At 53.6% G+C, this 21,754-nt stretch overlaps 1 protein-coding gene across 6 annotated transcripts in view; it reads right to left on the bottom strand.

Annotated features, from left to right (window-relative positions):
* SPECC1L (sperm antigen with calponin homology and coiled-coil domains 1 like) overlaps window positions 1-21,754 on the bottom strand; it is an 86,581-nt gene that overhangs the window by 38,032 nt on the left and 26,795 nt on the right. For 4 of the 6 annotated variants that reach the window (XR_003515137.1, XM_027566146.1, XM_027566147.1 and 1 more), the window contains exons 3-8: window positions 21,427-21,580; window positions 16,394-18,030; window positions 15,229-15,436; window positions 4,248-4,321; window positions 2,893-3,068; window positions 140-303 (exon numbers count right to left, since the gene is read on the bottom strand). Coding sequence is in view for 5 of the 6 variants with exons in the window: in XM_027566146.1 (XP_027421947.1) it covers window positions 140-303; window positions 2,893-3,068; window positions 4,248-4,321; window positions 15,229-15,436; window positions 16,394-18,030; window positions 21,427-21,580 (2,413 nt within the window). In the remaining variant the exon portion in view is untranslated. Of the gene's footprint in view, window positions 1-139; window positions 304-2,892; window positions 3,069-4,247; window positions 4,322-14,528; window positions 14,604-15,228; window positions 15,437-16,393; window positions 18,031-21,426; window positions 21,581-21,754 lie in introns of those variants that run through there. The other 2 variants (XM_027566150.1, XM_027566151.1) reach the window with 2 other exon arrangements.

Raw genomic sequence — 21,754 nt, 5'->3', positions numbered from 1 at the left:
AACTCTCCTTGCAGGAAGGCTGACGCCCTGACATTGCCTGGAGTGCGATGAGACTCAGAGCAGGACGGTGCGGCACGCCAGCCAGCCCAGAGAGCACCTGTGCGTGAGTGTGCCATCGCCGGCACGGCACGTTAGCTACCTTGAGATGCGCTGTCGAAGGACTTGATGAGGGTCTTCACGGTGGGCGTCGGCTCCGAGGACGTGGAGGACCTTCTGCTCAGCCCCATGCCCTGCCTCAGGGCCGCCAGGTCTCTCTCCACAGCATTCATGTAGTTATACACCCGGCCACGCTCCTCCTCCTGCCTGAAAACAACATCCGAGTCAGGGCATTTCTGAACATGCTCTGGAAAACACACATTTCCCTTTCCCAGCTGAGAAGCATTAGAAAGTATAAGCTAAAAAACAATCGTATCACTTGAGCTGAGTAAATCATCTGGTCTGATAATCTTATTAGATTTGATATTAAAATTTTTACATCAGCTTATTCTAACTAGATTAAGTAACCATCGGTTTCCATTCCCATCTGTGTTAAGTGTAGGTGAGGATGCTGGTAATCAATCAGCAGTGAGAGGGGAGGTGGCCTGGCTGAAGACCCTCACTCAGAACAGGGGGGCTGGCGTCTGGGCTGCTGGGAAGGCCTGTCCTGCCCCAGGAGGGCAAGTCTGGCTCTATCCAATGTGCCGTTCAGGCTTCCCCGGTGGCTCAGGAGTAAGAATCTGCATGCAATGCAGGAGATGCAAGAGACCCCGGGTCCGAAAGATCCTTTGGAGGAGGAAACAGCAACCATTCCAGTACTTGAGGAGCCTGGGGGCTACAGTCCACGGGTCACAAAGACCGACACAGCTTATCACTTAACAGCACAAACAGAAGAAGAGCAGGGTCCCCACATTCCTGCACCTCCTCAAGGCCTCGGCTGAGACGACGGCCGGACTCTCATTCTTCCTGTATTCAGTCTACTGCGATATGAGAAAAAAAAAGCAGCCTCGTGGGTACGTAGTTGGAAAAGGGAAAAGTATTTTAGTGATACTGCACTGGTCATACAGAAATAACAGCTCACAGAGTTACACGTATTCCCCAAACGCTGATGCCTGTCAGTAAACGATTTATCTTTAAAGTCTCTTGTTAGTATCACTAGTGATCTCATGGGGAAACCTGTTATGGGGAGCTGCTGAGCTTGCAGTGGCAGATACGAGTTTCCCAAAATCCTCACATTTACTTAGAAGCCCACGTCTCATCACTGGTGCCACACACTGTCAGCTGTTTCCTTGAAGTGACCGGCTCCTTTAATCATTTTCAAGAAATACCCACCAAGCACCAGAGTCTGAATACCAACCGCTCGAGTCAGTCATTCTCAAGTAAGCATTTTCCCGCCATGAAGACACGCGGGGCTCTCCGCCAGCCCCCCCAACACCGGTGCGTGGCAACACGGCTCGCACCTGGACCTCAAGGACGGAGACGCGCGATGGGGTAACTCGCTGTCGCACCAAGGACTGGAAGGGAAACCGCACTGTGCAGATGCGAGTGGCTGGGACGCAGCACAGCCGGGAGCCACGGCCCGGGTCCCGCAGCACTCACGCCCGTCTCCTCCTCGACGGCAAGAGGCAGCACAGTGCGGGGGGCACGCCGCGCGTCCGCGCTCCTATACAAAGCCCGAGCCTCGAGGAGGAAGGGTGTGTACGAGTGAAGCAGCAGGGACCGCCCCACTCACTGCATGTTCTGCTTAACAAAGACGCCAAAGAAAGACAGTTCACCGTGACTTTCCACCAGGCCATCCGCTGGACCTGGGCAACGATGAAAGTCCACAGCTTTTTCAAGTTGGCCTGTTAAATATCTAAATTTTTTCCCTACGGCTATTTAAGAATTGTTCAACGTAATGAACAATCACATTATTAATAATAACCTCCAACTCTGATACTTAGAGAGAGATACTTGGGGATTCCCTGGTGAATCAGCTGATAAAGAATCCTCCTGCAATGCAGGAGACCTCAGTTGGATTCCTGGGTTGGGAAGACCCCCTGGAAAAGGGAAAGGTTACCCACTCCAATATTCTGGCTTGGGGAATTCCAAGGACTGTATAGTTCATGGGGTCGCAAAGAGTCGGAAATGACTCAGCAACTTTCACTTCACTTCACTTATACTTAATTAAAAAAAAAACCCTCAAAAACCAGTCTCTCCCCTCACAGACAGTCTCCCTAGGAACTTGGGGTGCATCATCTAAGACTTTTCACAGGATTCCAAAGATGTCTATGTTAAATGGGAGAAACTCCAGGGTTATGAGCACAAGACACTCTTCAAGTGAGCAGCAGAGAGAAATCGGCCTGTGTTCTTCACTCGAGTCTCTGAGACACCCGCTGACGGACACCGGCCATGGCCGTGAGCGGCATCCGGGCATCTCATTTCAGCCCCACAACTCTGTGACGGAAGCAGCACTGTGTCCACTGCAGAGACGGGCAAACTGAGGTCTGACCGAGACCCCCAAGACCAGCAGCAGCAGAGCTGCACGGGGCCGAGTCTGTCTGTCTCCAGGGTCTGCACCCTCCGTGACGACGACAGCCCAGGGAAGAGCGAGGGGCTGGGACGGGGGCAGAGGACAGGCGGGAACCGCAATGGACCAGGTGCGGTGGCCACTCCAGCCCCTCCAGAGTCGGGGACCGTGGACGCTGACGACAGCTCGGGAAGGCCATGGACCCCGTGCTACCTCACGTGGATACTCAAAGACTGACGGGCTCCTGGGAGCCCGGGAACAAGCCCGGACTTGGGTCACGGCCACTGGAGCCACACTCAGTCACAGCAGCTTCAGGACACAGTCTCCCCGAAAAGCCGCATCACAGAACCAGGACTCATGAGCTCCCTGTGGAAACTGAGGGGCACAGCTGGCTTCCCGACTCTTACTTGCGTGACTTTATTTCCTCCAATTCTTTCGTGAGCTTCTCGTTTTTCTCTTGAGCTTCATGTAAGCGGCGCTTCAGGTCACCAATCTCCTCTTGGGCTTCAGACTTGATGTCATTAGCGATGACCACCGCGGTCTGCAGATCAGCCTGGAACTGCCGCCATTCTGCTGATTCCTCCTGCGTTAAAAAACTACGTTTTTATTTCCAAAAGACAGCAATGAAGACGTACTTTAAAACAATAAAATGTGCTTATGATTAGACTGCTGTAATGCACCGTCTCAAGTGATGACTGATTTCCTTTAAATCCCAGAGAACTGCTGTTACCTATTTCTAACAGGTTTTAAATCCCAGAGAACTGCTGTTACCTATTTCTAACAGGTTACATAACTACTTTTAGTGAGCGGTGTTCCTGGTGAGTAAAAGCGGCCAGCTGACCTGCTTCCTGAGGGAGCAAGCACATGGACTGCTCAGTAAGCATGATCAGGTCAGGCCGCCCTTCCCTGTGGCAAGCTTCAAAGTTAGTCTTGTGAAAATAAACATATCATCCAAAATATGCCTGTGAAGAGCTCAAGCAGGTAGATACATGGTCTGTAAACTACACTGGAAGATCTTACAGTGAAAATCTATATACATCCTGACATCAAAAACCAACAGGAAAAAAAAAATCAGAAGGAAGAGGAAGCAGAAGGAAAACACTAAATTTAATCTCAGCAGACAAAACACACAGGAGGAGGAGCTCAGGACTGTCCGCTGGGTGGCCTCCCACGGCGGGGAGGACGCAGGCGCCCCCGGAGCCACAGCCGCCAACCCCAGGGGCAGCGCCCAGCACCCCTCACAGCCCGAGCAACGGAGAGAAAGAAAGAAAGAAGGCACCAAGTCACGTCGGACTCGTGTGGCCCGCCAGGCTCCTCTGTCCGTGGGCTTCTCCAGGCAAGAGCACTGGAGTGGGTTGCCATTCCCTTCTCCAGGGGAACTTCCCGACCCAGGAATTGAACCCAGGTCTTCCGCACCGCAGGGTCAACCCAAACCTCGAGACCAGCTTCCCCCGCCCTCTGCGTCAGAGCGTCACTGCCGCCGCAGACAGATCACATCCACAGAAGACAGAAAGCCCACAGAAGGCAGCTTAGCTTGGGACCCTTCCTCATCAAGGGCTCATGACGTTTCTTCCCGGGATATAACCCCTGCTCCCCAAGCGCCGCTCGTCAAACCCGGCGCCAGCCCCTCTCTGAGGGGCGCCCCGCCCTGCCCGCAGCCCGGCGGCTCTGGGTCACGGCCCCTCCGTGGCTGCGCGCAGGTGGCGGGCGCAGCTTTTGGGGCGCCGCGCTTCCTGACGGGACGGCGTGCGCGCGTTCCTACCCGCAGTCGCCTGTGCAGGGTCTTGATTTCTCTTTCCATGTCATGTTTTTGGTCCTGGAGTTTTTTAACCGTATCTGAAAAGACCACAAAAGTTTAACTCTTTATTCTTAAACCACGTTTAAAAGGAAAAATAGAAAGGGACGGGGTACTTAAATATGCTATTCAAAAAGTCATCCTACCCAAAGACATTCTATTTTTAGTACAAAACTTGAAAAGGAATTCCAATCCAAGTATAAACCAGCATGACTCTGTAAGGAAAAAATCAAATTTAAACTGCGACTTCTGGATGACTTCCTTCCGCAGCGTCTTAATTCTGAAACAAAAAGCTAAGTTAAATCAATTGTTGGAAACGCACACGCTGTTGGCTCAGAACCAATCAAAACAACGCTGACTGCAATTAAAACGGGGGCTGTAATCAAAAGGGTTATTAACCCGTTTTCACAACTGTAACCTAACTGCACACTGGAACAAATTCCAGAAAAGTCATGACTTTACTAAAGTTTTTACAAACCTAATTATTTAATAACTTGGGGACCTGCTATTTAATTCTATAGAAAAGTCTTTTCACAAAGGATTAAGTAAACCAATACTCCTCAAATTATTTCCTGCATAACGTGAATTTCCCTCAAACAGCGTCCTGCACCGTGAGCACCTGACGAGCGCCGCGAACGTGCAAAGGCCGCTCTGGACAGAGCAGAAGAGCGCGCAGGCGCACCACGGCCCAGGGCCAGGCGGGACAGAGCAGGGCCGCAGAGGAGCACGCAGGCACGCCACGGCCCAGGGCCACGTGGGACAGAGCAGGGCCGCAGAGGAGCGCGCAGGCACGCCAAGGCCCAGAGAGGACAGAGCAGGGCCGCAGAGGAGCATGCAGGCACGCCACGGCCCAGGGCCACGTGGGACAGAGCAGGGCCGCAGAGGAGCGCGCAGGCACGCCAAGGCCCAGAGAGGACAGAGCAGGGCCGCAGAGGAGCATGCAGGCACGCCACGGCCCAGAGAGGACAGAGCAGGGCTGCAGAGGAGCACGCAGGCACGCCAAGGCCCAGGGCCAGGCAGGACAGAGCAGGGCTGCAGAGGAGCGCACAGGCACGCCACGGCCCAGGGCCACGCGGGACAGAGCAGGGCTACAGAGGAGCACGCAGGCATGCCACGGCCCAGGGCCACGCGGGACAGAGCAGGGCTGCAGAGGAGCATGCAGGCACGCCACGGCCCAGAGAGGACAGAGCAGGGCTGCAGAGGAGCACGCAGGCACGCCAAGGCCCAGGGCCAGGCAGGCACAGGGACATCATTGTCTACTATTCCAAAAAGTCAGCTTTTTATAAAATAAAAAGTTAATTACTTTCACTCAGTAATTCAAGAAACTGCCCATAAGTACCTGCTTTTGTGTTAAATTTTTGCACAAGGTGCCTGAGATATAAGGAAAGGAAAAATGGGCGCAGTTCCTACCCTTTCAGAGACAGAAAAGAGGGTGTTTTCATTGCAAAGGATTAAATTTTAACAGTCTGGCTCTACACAGCTGCTTCGGACCTCACTTCACCTGGAACTTAGGGGCCACACGGGCCATCCCGTTTGGTCAGGGCAAAGGGGGGACACAGGCGAGCGGGCAAGTCCAGCAACCCAGGCGAGGATGACTCTGGAACCAGAGGGAACTGGGCTCTGTCTGACCTACGTGTGGATGAAATCGGGGTCTTGGTGGTTATCAGCAGAGACGGGCAAGGAACAAGGACAGACGCTGTAACATGTCTAGCGTGAAAAACACTAGAGGTCACACACCTATCCTTTATACTACACTTATGCGCAAAAGATGTTTTACAGTTAAAACAAGCAAAACAAAAGTGTGTATCTCTCCTCTGCTGAACACTGCTTTCCGTCCCTGCTGGCGGCAGGCGGCCTGTTGTGTAAGGGGACACACACGAGGCGCGCGACTGCCGGTCTTACTGCCCTGACCCTCAGGCGACACGTAAGCCGCGTGGCCGTCTCAGGCTCACCGTAAGACCCCAGGCGCCCTTCTTCTGCTCTCACCCTCTCCTCTAGCAGCCTCGACGTTCATGGCCACAGGACTCACGGGACTGCGGCTCTCAGAGGACACCCCTTACCCTCAGCACCGCGAGTCCGCTGCGGTCGCGTCCCCACTTAAACAGAAGGGCGCTGACGGCCAGTGGACATATTCAGGCGGAATAAAGGACTTCAGGAGTCTCCAGGGAACTCTATTATTTACGCTTCACAGAAGCAGGAAAAGTGACAACCAGCTTTCCTCCCTGGAAACACGGGCGCCGGCGGCCCAGCCGCGCGGTGAGGAGGCTGGGCAGCGGCCTGTCACACGGGGCAGCGTGGGCCTCGGTCACCCGGGCCTTGACACAGCTCCCGCCTCACAGCCTGAGTGGGAGAGACGCTGCCATCTACTGCCTCATCTCGCACGCAGCACCACCGTCTCTCAAAGAGCAGAAGCGCCGCCCTCCCTCTCCAAGGTTAACCGCAGCGCCGCTTCTGCTCTGGGAATCGGCGCGTCCCTCTTCTGTCGCTGCCACTGAGCCCACCTTGCTCTGAGCAATCCCGGGCACCAGCCTGCCCATCTAACAGTGGGGTTCACAACCTTCCCACCGTCGACGACAAACCAGAACCATCAGCTGGGCCTCTGCGCCACTTCCGGCCACGGGCCCGTCCCCCTGCGGGCGCTGTGGTCAGCAGCCTCGCTATGGGACCCCCCACGACCCCTGTGGTGTGAAGGGAGCAAAGTCCCCGCAAGCTCCCCTGCCCTCCGATGACAGAAGATGCCCAGTGCTCAGCCGGCCCTGTACCTGGCTGGTGTTGCCAACGGCCCGGCAGTTTTCAGAGGCAGGAAGGACCTGGGAACCTGTCAGCTAAAGCTGCACCCCTCAGGGTGGGCGGGGCGGCGGGCAGCCAGCCACCAGGCCACAGCTGTACCCCCAAAACAGAGCCCCGATGCAGGAGGAGGATATGCGTGAGTTTAGAATAAACCATTCACTACTTTTGTCTTCGTTTTCTACGTGTGGCCACGCCTCACAGCATGTAGGATTCTAACCCCCCACCCAGGGGCTGAACCCGCGTCCCCTGCCTTGAAGGGTGCAGGTTTAATCCAGCGGGCTGCCAGGGAAGTCCCTACTGCTTTTTATTTTACTCATTTTTATCCCTCCCCCCAAAATGTGGCTATAACTTTTACCCCTTGATTCTAAAAGTAATACACGTTTACAAGAAAAAAAAATTATACTATTTCTACTGCTTTATAAGCTCTCCCACTAGTCAGTAGATACTGGACACTTTTACCAATAAATATGGACCCGCAGCAGAGTTCTGATGGCCACAATCATACTCCATCAACTGGAAATATTGTGATTCGCCTCAGCAACCTCCCATTAACAAAGAGTCAGCACGGCTCCAGCATGTCTCATAAGCACCACGAGCACCTCCGGGTCTCAGGCGTTACCTGAGGACTCATCCAAAGAGTCAGCACGGCTCCACCATGTCTCATAAGCACCACGAGCGCCTCCGGGTCTCAGGCGTTACCTGAGGACTCATCCCCAGAGAGAGGACAGGCACTGAAGGACCACCTGAAACTCAGCAGGGACAGGCCGACCACTCGCTCTAGAGTACAGAATTCTTTCTGAGGAGTCACCAAGTTACAGACTCCGCGGGATGGGATACACTGAGATCGGTGTTTCTTCAGGAACGCCACTACGGCTGGCTACAGTCCGAGTGTGAAGCTGTAGTGAAACCGCCGTGGTCTTCATCGCAGGTAACACCCCCGGCTCATCCTCTGGCGCGTGCTTTCTTTCACGCACACGCTTCTCTGGCCTGCGCACGCCAACCGGGCGTGCCCACCCCGGCTGGTGAAAGAGCAGCGAGGCAGGGACGCACCGAGCCCACGGGCTTCTAACTGGACCTCGACTGTTGAAAATATAGGTCGTTTCCTGGTCTCTGGTGACCTGCAACTCGGGAGCATCCACATCTGTGTGTACAGCTGCAAGCCTTAAGGGTTCTCTGAAGAGCAGGTTTCTGCAAGCAGGTTGCTGTGGCACTGTTATCCTCATAAGAATTCTGATCAGTGCTCCAGAAGGGACCCTTTGCTCCTCCCTTACATGTTAGCTCTTAAATTCCTCAAACCCCCATCTCTTCTTGTTTCACTGCCTTTTTCAGAAGTCAAGCATCTTCCTGTATCTTTTTCGGACTTACTTATTCACACGCATCATTTAGCTAACGGGTTAGTCTAGTCTTACTGAACCTCTCTACATATTTGATATATGTTACAAATACTTCTCCCAATGCCATTTATTAATAATTCTGATACTTCACTGAAAGTTTTAATCATACACAGTCAACATGAGTCTTCTCCACGAAGGCTCCCCAGCACCGTGCCTTCCAGGTCGTCTCATCACAGCAGGACACAGCTTTCCTCCTCTTGCTCCTGCCCGTTCTCTCGTCTCGAGCCGCCCATGATCACCACGGTCATCAACTTCCATGTATCAGGATGCCAGGCCCTAGGCTGGCCTGAACCTCAGGAACTGCAGAGGGCAGAACGCAGCTGCAAGTGTGCAGGGCTCAGGGCGACGCAGACAGCGAGTGGGAGGTGAGGTCGCGGCCAAGCTGGACCTGAGGTCTGGCTGGCACCACTGTTCTTGATACCAGTCAGCTGTGTTTCGCTCGGCACGTTAGCAGCTTTATTTTGGAGGCTGTGTTGAGCTGTTTCTTTCTGCTATTCTCCTCTAAGCTCTTCTAAGATGCTAAAAGGTGCTTTCCTGGTGGCTCAGCAGTAAAGAATCTGCCTGTCAATGCAGGAAACAGAGGTTCGATCCCTGGATCGGGAAGATCCCCTGGAGAAGCAAATGGCAACCTGCTCGAGCACTCTTGCTGGGAAATCCCGTGGATGGAGGAGCCTGGCGGGCTACAGTCTATGGGGTCGCAAAGAGTCGGACTTGACAAAGCAACAAGAAGGTATTAAAACGTCTAGTAAGTCCTGGCTGGTCTCTCTTACTTACAAAGAATGATTCGCATCAGAGACTCCTGCACGCTTCTGGACGGACCACTGGCTAAAGAAGGCTCTGCTGACGACAGGAGCCTCTGCTGGGGGTGGGGGGACACACTCTGGATGAACAAGAGGGAAAAGGCGGTTTCTGCGGAGGTGACAGGCGCGCGCCCATTTCACTGCGGGGCCGAGCTGCCCTGCCCTCTGTGTGGTCTCCTTTTCAAGACAACACAGCAGCCGGCAGTTATCCTGGCACAGTACGGAGGGTGTGGTGCTGGGGGCCCCCGGGCCCAGAGTCCCACCTTCCTTAGACAGAGACGAGCCCAGGGGCAGCGTCGGGCCAGCAGCAGAGCAGGGCGTGTAAGGACCCCCAGCGCCTGATCCCTCGGCCTCAGACCCCACAGGGAGGATGGTGCCCTCAGCCCCAGGGCATGGTGGGGACGTCACTACTGAGAGGTGCAAAGCTCTCTAGGCCGCAGACCTCTCTATTCCCGCTGATGCCCACGGCCAACTCCATCGGCTTTATAGATACACGAAGTCTTCCAGAGACTGCTTAGAACTCTTGGCCTACGAACAGGACCCTTCCCGTTTTCTCTTTGCTCTACTGTTCAGAGTATTTTTATAATGTCTCTCCCGCCGTGTCCCTAGGACTGTGGGAGGGAAAAGAGGTGCCATCATCCTGAGCTGGAAGTCTTAAAGAGTATTTACTGGGAGAGCTGCTACTCAGACCTTCCCGGCTCAGATGTGACGTCCCAGTGCGGCCAGGACACCGCAGGCAGGCCAGGCCGGCACGCCCTCCAGGTCTACACGGCGCCGGCGCCAAGCTCTCCGGGGGACCATGCAGACCCTGGATAATGTCTACAGATTGACGTTCAAGGTCAGTGGCTCCTCCACATCTCTGATTTGCAGTTTAAATGACTCAGTAACTTTCTGTATTTGCTGTCTTAATGTTTCAGTTCCAGAATACCTACTAGGTTCCTTTTTAACAGTTTTTACCTCTGGAGATTTGCTATTTGTTCATCATGACGAGTACGCTTTCCTCCATGTCCTGAGTACATTCACAAAAGCTGTTTTGAAATCTTGTCTATTAATACCAAAGTCAGAACCACGCTGGGGTGAATGATCAGCGACTCCTAATGGGTGCAGGATTTCTTTGGAGGGGGGTGATTAAACAGGCTCTAACACTGACCATGGGGATGCTTTCATTCCACAGGAAAAACCCCTCATCTCCCAGTTAGCAGCATTCCCTTTCCTGGACGCCCCTAAATCAAGTGCTGACTTAGCATGCATCCTAAAGGCTAGAATTCTTGAGGAAAAAACTAACTCCTATCAGATTATGTAGCTATAACAGAAATTACATGAAACGTGTCTGGATCCTGGATCCTATCAAACAATTATAAAGGAATTCTAGGGTCAGCTAGGAAAATCTGCACGTGGGGTGTTCGATGATGCTAAGAGCTCACGCCTAGCTTTGCTAACCGTGACCCTGCACTGTGGTTACAGGAGATGTGCTGACACCTTCCGGAGGTCAGTGTCCACAGCTCACTGCCAACCGGTCCAGCTAAAGACACACTCAGAAGGCAAACGCTGCGAAATGCCACTGACCGCCACACCCAGGCAGCAGCTGCCAACGGACACCCAGCTCTCCAGGTACGGCTGCCTATTTCAACTTTTACTTCAAAAAACTGGACAGGTACACACTGCTGTACTTAAAACGGATAACCAACAAGGACCTCCTGTGCGGTGCAGGGAGCTCTGCTCACGTAGCGTGGCAGTCTGCGCGGCCAGGAAGAAACACATGCATGCGTGTGGCCAAGTCCCCTGCTGTCCGCCTGGGACCCTCAGAATGTTGTTGATCAGCCGTTGTCTCTGTGCTCGCACTCAGTCGTGTTCACCTCCCTGAGACACCGTGGACTGCAGCCCACCAGGCTCTTCCGCCCGTGGGATTTCCCAGGCGAGAATACTGAAGCAGGTTGCCATTCCCTATTCCACTGGATCTTCCTGTCCCAGGGATTGAACCTGTGTCTCCTGCATTGAAGGCGGATTCTTTACCAGCTGAGCCATCAGGGAAGCCCATTAATCAGCTATCAGTTCACTTCAGTTGCTTAGTCATGACCCACTCTTTGCGACCCCATGGACTGCAGCACACCAGGCTTCCTGTCCATTACCAACTCCCGGAGCTTGCTCGAACTCATGCCCATCGAGTCAGTGATGCCATCCAACCGTCTCATCCTCTGTCGTCCCCTTCTCCTCCTGCCTTCAATCTTTCTCAGCATCAGGGTCTTTTCCAATGAGTCAGTTCTTCGAATCAGGTGGCCAAAGTCCTGGAGCTTTAGTTTCAGCATCAGTCCTTCCAGTGACTATTCAGGGTTGATTTCCTTTAGGATTCACTGGTTGGATCTCCTTGCAGTCCAAGGGATTCTCAAGAGTCCTCTCCAACACCACAGTTCAAAAGCATCAATTCTTCAGCACTCAGCTTTCTTTATGGTCCAACTCTCACATCCATAAATGACCACTGGAAAAAAATCACAGCCTTGACTAGATGGACCTCTGTCAGCAAAGTAATGTCTCTGCTTTTTAATATGCTGTCCACGTTGGTCATACCTTTCCTCCCAAGAAGCAAGGGTCTTTTAATTTCATGGCTGCAGTCACCATCTGCAGTGATTTTGGAGCCCAAGAAAATAAAGCCTGTTACTGTTTCCATAATTGGCAATACCCAAATACAAAATAAAAAATTATTTTAAAATTGGGGAGAGAAACTACATGGCCAAAAAGATTTTATTAAGGATTTTCAGCCATTTTATACTTAAAATCCATACCCTGTTTATGTAATGTTTATTTTGGCATTGATATGGAAAATTTTGTCCCTGGAAACCTCTAACATTTTTCTAGCTATCACCCCAATTACCACAAGGTGTCACTCTTTCCACATTCAAAGCAAAAGGTTTGCAAGGCAAAAGGCTATTATCTGTACTAAAAGAAGACACTGAACTCCCAAGTTAATCTGAAACTTTAGAACCATCTGTATTTAGGAAGTAAATGCAGTTAACTCTCTCAGTTCAGACAATGAAAAAAAAACTGGACATAAATGTTAAACTAAAAGTTTTCTAAAACTTTAGATGAAAAAGTGCATCACTACGTCCCTCAGGAATGCAGTCCCACAAGCCACTCCAGTACCCTCACACTCTGGAATAGTCTGAATAGCCCTGAGGTCATCCTACAAATGCCAGGTCAACCAGCCAGAGCTCAGAATCGCCACCAGACACCTTGAGGGCTGATGCAAACAACCCCCCTCTCCTGGGAGTAGATCAACCCCCTCCAACCCCGCACCCGCGGGCACAGGTGCTCCAGCCCCACGTTGCGTCTGCCTGTCGGTCCGCAAAGAAGCATGACCCGACATTTCAACAGCTCTAGCCAAGGCTGGAAAAGGTCCATTTTCATTCCAATCCCAAAGAAAGGCCAAAGAATGTTCAAACTGCCACACAGTTGAGCTCATTTCACATGCTAGCAAGGTAATGCTCAAAATCCTTCGAGCTAGTCTTCATTAGTACTTGAACCAAGAACTTTCAGATGTACAAGCTGGATTTACAAGATGTACAGACACACGAGAGGAACCAGAGATCAAACTGCTAACATCCGTTGGATCACAGATAAACATCTACTTCTGCTTCCTTGACTACACTAAAGCTTTTGACTGTGGATCACAACACACTGTGGAAAATTCTTAAAGAGATGGGAATTCCAGACCACCTTACCTGCCTCCTGAGAAACCTGTATGCAGGTCAAGAAGCAACAGTTAGAACCGGACATGGAACAACAGACCGGTTCAAAATTGGGAAAGGAGTATGTCGTGAAGACTGCGTATCGTCACCCTGCTTATTTAAGTTCTACGCAGAATACATCATGTGAAATGCCAGGTTGGATGAATCACAAGCTGGAATCAAGATTGCTGGGAGAAATTCCAATAAATTCAGACATGCAGATGACACCACCCTTATGGCAGAAAGTGAAGAAGGACTAAAGAGGCTTTTGATGAAGGTGAAAGAGGAGAACGAAAAAGCTGACTTAGAACTCAACATTCAAAAAAACTAAGATCATAGCATCTGGTCCCATCACGTCATGGTAAATAGATGGAGAAAAAAATGAAACCATGACAGACTTATGACACTTTATTTTCTTGGGCTCCAAAACTACTGTGGGCGGTGACTGCAGCCATGAAATTAAAAGATGCTTGCTCCTTGGATGAAAAGCCAGACAGCGCATTAAAACCAGAGACGGCGCTTTGCCCACGAATGCCCATCCAGTCACAGCTGTGGCTTTTCCAGTAGTCGTCTATGCATGTGAGAGTCGGACCACGAGGAAGGCTGAACGCGAAAGAATTAAGGCTTTGAACTGTGGTGCTGGAGAAGACTCTTGAGAGTTGCTTGGACAGCGAGGCGATCACACCAGTGAATTCTAAAGGAAATCAACCCTGCATAGTCACTGGCAGGACTGAAGCTGAAGCGCCAATATTTTGGCCACCTGATGTGAAGAGCCAACTTACTGGAAAAGACCCTGATGCTGGGAAAGTTTGAGGGCAGGAGGAGAAGGGGGCGACAGAGGATGAGACAGTTGGATGGCATCACGGACTCAATGGACATGAGTTTTGGCAAACTCTGGGAGATGGTGAAGGGCAAGGAAGCCTGGCATGCTGCAGTCCATGGGGTCACAAAGAGTCAGACACGAATGGGCGACTGGAAAACCACCAAGGCATCCAGAAAGGTTACCTCCATCCTCCGCATCCCCACCAGGCCATCCTTAGCAGCCATTTCTACTTAAAATTTGCTGATATTCAAGGAGTCCAGGTAAACAGTACAGAAGAACTTTTAAAACCTATCATTTGGAAATAGCTTGAAAGTTACAAAAGACACAGGATGTGACACAAGGACCAGGACCTGGCTCCCACGCGCCTCTTACTCAGCCCTGCCCACCTAACAGAGCGCCGTGTTCCGGCTTCTGCTGCCTCCGCTCCCTGCCCGTCCGCCTGCATTCATCCTTCCTTAGGGACACGAGCCACGCCCCTCACCCCGGCACGATGCGGTGTGTGGTCCCTACCAGCACTCAGACCCCGGGCTGTCCACCTCATGCGTTTGTGCCGACGCCCGTCCGCACAGCCTGAGGGCAGCCCGGGGCCGGCAGGCAAGGGGGCAGGGGCTGGCCCTCCCCACTGCTGCAGCCTGGGACTCCCGCTCGGCCTCGGCGCTTCACGACGCCGGCGTCTTCGGGGAAACACCACTCAGTCCTGCCAGCACGACGTTCCTCACCTTTTGCCTACACGTGTCTCTGTGACTAGATGAGTCGCAGCTCAGCCAGAACGCGGCCCAGGCACAGCCGCGTGCCTGTCACAGTGCTGCCCAAGTGCTCCACCGTGTATCTTTTTCCTCGCTTCCAACAGAGCACACAGTCTGTGAGAGGATCATGCGAACTTCCATTCCTCATCAAATTTTCACACAGAAATGCTTGTACTATTTTTGCAACTTTTTTTATAAGTCTGAAATAACTACAAAATAGTTTTAAAAAATCTTTTAAAAAAGCAAACAGAGCAACTCAAAATCCGAATTCCAAATCTACCTGACCGTAAAATCTTCATGGAGAGGAGGAAAATTAAACAGATAAACAAAAACCTGTGCTGTAGGCCTAAAGATCAGTAGCTTTGGTCTCCCTACACTTGCAACCACTAGACGCTGGTGATAAACGGCTTTTCCTGAGATCTAGAAAGGTAACAGCCCCACTAACGTCTCACTGAAATGACTTTTCACAGTTATGCAGTTTTAAAGAGATGCTTCTGTGTAACAGTCCTTCAGGAGCAAAACAGCGGCCGGGAGACGGGCGGTGCCATGAGGCCCCAGCCCACACGTGCCTGCCCGGCCACAGCGCGGCTGCCCCAGCACCCTGCCCAGGCAGAGCCACCCGCCCCATCTGTCCCGAGCGTGCACGGTCCCACGGGTTGGGGGCGTCACTTACTCTCCAAGTCCGAGATGATGAGGTTGTCGTGCAGCTTCACTGCCCGGTGCTGCTCCACTTCATCCTCAAGCTCAAAGATCGTTTCCTTCATGTCACTCCTCTCTGTGTCTCTTTCTTCCAGCTCTGAGCGTAGCTTCTCTACGGCCACGTTCAGGTCCTCTATCTGCTTCTTAGCTTCCCCTTGGAAGGCTCGGTACTCGTCTTCCACCTGCGTGAAACCGATGGTGCAGGTCAGGAAGGGAGCGCCGTTCTGAGCTAAGTCCCAGGACGGACGCACAGGCCGCCTGGGCTGGGCGCGAAGTGGGCACTGCTCTGCGAGAGTGAGGAGGGCCGTGTGACCACTGTGGGCGTCCAGCGCCTCGGACATCACACAACACGCCTCAGCACGGCGCGCTGCCACACCACTGACCTCACGATGACATCACAGCACGAGTACTGAATCTCGCTACAGTACTTACGAAGAGGTTTTGGAAGTCTCCCCTTCTCCAAAGTTTGGACTGAAGGCATGCATCTCATCAACAATTAACATGCTTTCCCACAAAAATGATGTCTGCTTTCTGACGGTTTCAGTATCAAATTAAAAACAGAAACCAAAAATCCTCAAACACTGTCAAACTATTAGTTCACGGGGGCCCCCAACATGTACGCGCCAACAAATATATCTCCTAAACTGTATCTCTGAAAGTCATCCCTTAAAAAATTAAGATTTACATATTAAGAACAGATTCTCATCCAAATTGCACAGCAGCTTAACCCAAACTCCTAGATCTCTACTTGAAAAACCACACCACAGAAGAGGAGGCAGACGCTGCTGGCCCCACAGACCGCAATTCTGGCTCTCCATTTTCCTTGTGTCAATACAGCCGCGAGGGTGCTGTGACACTGCGTGACACGCTCCCCGGGCACCCCCAGAACTGGGGACAACTTCCGTCAGGCGTGACCCCAGCTTTAGCCTTTCACAGGCAGGACCACAGTGGAGAAGTGAGAGTGGAAGTGACGTCGTTACAAGAACACTTTTCACTCCTGCCCAAGACAAGCAGCTCAGAAAAAGATCCCCTTAGGAGGAGCTAGTGGCACGCCACCCGGCTGCCGGCTCTCGGGAAGCGTGCCATGTGCCACAGCCACTCCACGCGGCTCCAGAGCCCTCTATCTACTGAAACGGTACCTTTGCGATGGCGTCCTGCAGCCGGTTGGCATCATTCCGGGTGTGGGCCAGGTCTTCCTGCAGGCTACTGGCCAGAGTCTCTGCTTTCTCCTTGTCCAGCCTGACGCTCTCCAGGAGGTCCTGAATGTCAGACTTGTCTCCAGAGTTATGGATAGAGTACAGCTCCGCCACTTTCTGCTTCTCGTTCTCCAGCTGGGCCTTCAGGCGATTCATCTCGATCTGGTCACTGGCCAGGGTGGCTCTGAGCTCCTCCAGGGTGGCGGCCAAGGCCGCCTTGCCCTTCTGCTCGGACTCGACGGCCCGCTCCATGTGGTGGCTGCGCTCCTTGAGCGCCCCGATCAGCTCCTGGGCCTCCTTGTTGTCCTGCTCGGCCATCTTCAGGGTGTTGCTTAGGTGCTGCTGGACGCCAAGGAGCTGCTCCCGTTCAAAGCGGCTGTTCTCAGCGAGGTCCATGTAGCGCTGCTCCAGCTCCATGTAGCGCCCGCTTTTCACGTCTTCGTCGATGACATAGGAAATGTGATGCTCGTCCAGGAGGGAGCGGAAATACTCAATCTGCCGGCTGAAGTGCTCCAGCTTGTCGCTCTGCTGACACAGGGACTCCATGAGAATCACCTTCTCGTCGCCGAGCCGCTCATTCTCGCTGTTCAGCTCCTGGGTGATCTGCTGCAGGTCAGCCAGCTCCTGCAGAGTGGCCTGCAGCTCCTCGCTCGTGCTGTGCTGGTTCTCCTCCATCTGGTGTATCCGCTCCGTCAGGCACGCGACAGACACTTCGCTGGCATTCCCGCTGCTGCCCTTGCGAGAGCGCTCTACGCTCGGAAGGCCTTCTGACTCCGAGGACGAGGGCGCGTCCAGGGCGTCGTCGCTGGACGTGAGGGGCTGGTACACCTCACTGCACTCACTGTCCAGGTTGTCCAGGGAGTTGCTGTGCTGATGGTCCATGAGCGTGTTTTCATCCTGGCTCAGCAGATCCTCCACTGAGCCAGGGGCCGAGCCCTCCACCGAGGAGGTCAGCGTCCCGCCGCCGTCGCTCTGGTTACCAGGGGTGATCTCTGGGCTCAGGGACTGATAGCCAAACAGCTTTTCGGAATGGTCCAGCCTCTGCTCCAGGGAGAAGCCCAGCGCGTTCAGCCGGTCCTTCAGCATCCGGTTCTCGTTCTTCAGCTGGTTGAGCTCTTCGCGGATGGCGGCGTTCTGCTCCTGCAGCTGCAGCAAGGTGGACTCCACGTCGGTTGGCTGGTGCACGGTGCTGGCTTCCTTCTCCTCGGACGTCTCGGCGCCCTCGGTGAGGGGGTCCTCGCTGATACCCAGCTGAGCACGCATGTCCCGGAGCTCGCTCCGCAGATGTAAAATCTCCACGTCCTTGGTTTTGGCCAAGGTGAGAAGATCCTTCACTCTGGCCTCCAGAGCAGCTTTGTCACTGATCTGATTGTCCGACTTGGACTTGCTCATGCGGACGTCGCATTCCGCAGCCGTGCGACTGCGGGAGCGTTTGGCCGACGCCACGTCATTAGCCCCCTGACCTGCAGAAGGTAGTTTTTTGCTCTGGTTTAGTCGGGTGCGCTCACGCAATCTTTCTCTAGTAGAACTGGGCTCTTTATTACCTGTGCAAGTGCTCCGCTTGGTTGAAGAACTCGTGCCTACATGATTAAGACAGAGAGTTTAAGGCAGAACATTAGCAAGAGACAGGCACAGAGCTATGCCCCAAGGGGACGAGGAATGATCTAAGGATTTGCACAGGGACTGTCACGCTGGCCCTGCCTGAGAGTCTGGTTACTGTCAAGTTCAGCTCCCTCCAAACAGGAAGATCAATCACCCTTTATTTATCAATGAAAAAAGACGTTTCACACCGGGCTTCATGCTGTGAAGGGACAGTTTTAAGGGCTGTGAGTCGCATCTCAGTACACGTGGACTTGAATCCCAAGCCGTGGGTTTCCACAGGCGGCCGGAGCCCAGCGTCCGGGAAGGCTGCAGGAAGGTGCTCTGAGGGACAGCCAGCCACACAGCACACCACCTGCAGAAGCAGGAAGGGAGGAAGACCACGGGCAACCAGAGGGAGGGGCAGCCTCTGGACAAACAAAACCCTAAGCTGCCCGCAACAAACACAAGAGCTGTGATCACAAAAAGCGCAGACACGCTCACGTCACGGAGCGTCACGTGCGCGAGCCGTCGCTCGGTCACGGCCGGCCCCGGTGACCCTACGGGTGGCAGGCCAGCCGGCTCCGCTGCCCGCGGAACTGTCCAGGCAGGCACACTGGAGGGGCCGCCACTTCCCCTTCTTCGGGGGGTCTTCCCGACCCAGGGCTGGAAGCTGCGTTTCTGGCAGACAGCTTCTTTGCCGCTGCACCACTTGGAAGTGTCGCGCCAACAGCACCAGTAACAGGAATTATTCAAACAGGCAGCGTGCACGTATCCTCACTACACACACGCATTAGCAGCTCACACACGGTAATTTACACCGGCTTCATTACCGTCATCCTGTTCTACAGATGAAGAAACCCAAGAAGAGATGATACGCCATCTGCCAGTGTCCCACAGGTAATACATGGATGAGCCAAGACTCAAACGCAGGCAGGCCGTGCGGCAGAACCTGCAACTTACCAGGACCCGCTCGGCCTTTATCGGTGTTAGAAAATGACGCAGCATCGCCGCTAAGGCCTGGCGACACTTTCATGCAACAAGCCAGTGTCACCAACTGCTAAAGGCAAACCTGTGCGAACAACTGACATGACGTGTTTAATTAACGTAAGAAGACCGTGCTCATCCACAAACACTTAAAGAAATCATCAGACTCGTTTTTACTTTGAAAAATAAGTTCTAGACCTGATCAATAACTATTCTTAACGAGCCAACTGGTTCTTCACGTGTCAGCACCAGGCTAACCAGGGGGTGGAGGGCGAAAGCTCTGCCTGACGGGGGACGCTGTGGGAAGCCCCTGCTTCTGCCGCGGCTCGGGGAGCGCAGGCAGGGGGTGCTGGAGGCCTCGGCAGACAGGGACGAGGTGCTAGACGTGGCGTCACACGCAGGAAGGAAAAGGAAGGCCACGTGGCAGATGGGGCAGGAGAAGGAGGCTTCCACAGGCCCTGAGCGCCAGCAAATCCAGGGAGTCACAGAGGCAATGTTCAGTGAATCTTCCCGAGCAGGAAAGAAACCCAGGGGAGCACTGTGGCGGAGAGTAAGCTAGAGGGCGCCTCGTGAAGCAGGAGGAGGACGAAGAGCAGCAGGAGGAGCGTGGGCAGACAGAGCAGTGAAGCGGAGGGAGGCTACACTCTCGGACAAGAGCCCGCTCTCTGCAAGAACAGAGACGGGATTACGAATCTGCACTAGATTTCAAAGGCAGAGGAGTGACTGCAAACGGAGGCTGGGAAGGGGAAAGACAGGGCAAAAGGCCTGGGGAGGTGACCACCGAAGGCAGCCCGCGAGGGCGGGAGGCAGGCCAGCAGGGAAGCGGGCGTCTGCACACAGGGAAACCCTGAAGGCCAGGGAGGGAGGGGTACGAGGGCTCAGAGTACTCGACCTCCTACAAGCCAGAGAGTTAGATGTGGTGACGACCCGGGCTCCAGGGCAGAGACCTACAGTCCAGGGTGCTCCATCACCAGCTCTGAGGCCTGGCACAGAACGGGCGCCCAGGAAGCATTCGCTGAGCAAATGGGTGCACGGCCTGGGCGGGGCACTGCAGCTTCTGCGTGGGGCTCTCACAACGCTGAGCTGAGAGCCTCTAAATGACACCTCTGAGGGTGGCCTTGACCTCCAGGGCTGCGGTGAGGAGAAGATGGAGTGACACCTGTCACTGAGCCAAGGACGTCCACGCTCCCTCCTGCTGACCGCGGCGCTGCAGTCGGCGTGGGCCGGGGTCTGGGCGGAAGGAAGAGGCCACACGGGGTCAAGGCGGGGGCACAGCTGGCACGCCAGCCGAGGAGGAAGTCCAGTACACAAAGAGGGGACAAGAACCTGAATGACGAGAGCAAGGGAGGGCCTGCTCTAGTTTCTGCCGATCTTCTTTCACACACTTACTACAAGCACAGTATCTTAAGACTACTGGAAGTTTCCAAGTTTTTTTCTTTCGGTGTAAGAAGCCACATATGAAAGCGTTACTCTCTGGATTACAGAACGAGACCTTAAAAAAAAAACAACTGCTGCTAATGAAGGAAGAAAGAAAGGCAGGACTGGAATGAATGGATCTAGGCACTGACTATCAGAGGCTGCTGACGTCAGGCAGCGGGAGACAGCCAGACACCATGGGCAGATGGACAGATGGCAGTCCTGCATGAAGGAGCGGGCGAGAGGAGGGGAGGACCCTAAATCTGCCCCATCAAGGCTCTAAATCCAGGGGCACTGACAGTGAGCAGAGAGAACGCAGGAACACGGCCACGGGCATCACAGGAGCGCGATACCAAAATCCAGCTCGCTAGAGGGAGCTCGCTGGAGGCCCCGTGGTCAGGACTCCGTGCCTTCACGCTGGGGCCTGGGTGCAATCCCTCGTGAGCGAACTAGGATCTTGCAAGCCGCATGACATGGCCAAAAAGGAGGAAATAAAATCCAGAAACTCTACAGGTCAAACAACCAGTTTCTACAAACGCTAAATTGCGAGGGAAAAAGGGGCGGGGTGAGCTCACAGATTTAAAAACGAAGACTTAAGAGACACCAGCAATTACTGTATGTGGACCTTAAGTGAATCCTGGTAAATCCTAAGCCAGACAAATAAGTAAGTGTATGTATGTAACACTTATAAGACAGCTGGAAATTTAAATATTTACTGAATAATGATACGAGAAGTGATTATTTCAAGGCCTGGTAATGGCATTGTGAATATATTTTTAAACACGCAGCTATCCTTCAGAGACGATCAGGTGTGTGTGGGTGACGCCTGGAGCTGAGGGTGGGCATCAGGGTGCCGAGAGCGGCCCTCAAGTGACAGGGTGATGAGCATGTGGAGATGAAGTACCAGACAGCCGTGCCCAGGCCAGACACTCCCCAGGACCGAATGGCACCCCGGCACCCCGCCGCCCCGCCCGCAGGGCCCGCCGCGCGCACACCTGTGCCGGTCCTGGGCCTGTTCTCCGTGGCGCTCACGGCAGGCGCGGGCGCGGCTGGCGCGGCCGAGGAGCAGGCGTTCTTCTTGCCTTTGACACCATTGGTCACGGTCACCCCTCCAGCCATCCCAGCTAAAAGGTCATCACTGCTCTTGGTCTAGAAGCAACAAAAGATTAAAAACAAGCTGGTTAGATAAAGCGAGATTAAATAACATTCTGACCCTAACCAGAGTCCTTGACTTTCAGGCTGAGTCCAGGGCCTCTGCAAAGACCTCCCGGCAGCTACCAGGCAGCGCATGCCTTGGTGCTGCAGAAACGGAACCTCCTCGCT

This window comes from Bos indicus x Bos taurus, chromosome 17 (genome assembly GCF_003369695.1).
Source record: "Bos indicus x Bos taurus breed Angus x Brahman F1 hybrid chromosome 17, Bos_hybrid_MaternalHap_v2.0, whole genome shotgun sequence".
In the NCBI taxonomy this organism is placed as follows: domain Eukaryota; kingdom Metazoa; phylum Chordata; class Mammalia; order Artiodactyla; family Bovidae; genus Bos; species Bos indicus x Bos taurus.
The sequence above is the reverse complement of the archived record's forward strand: the minus strand, read 5'-3'. Positions and strand labels throughout refer to the sequence as shown.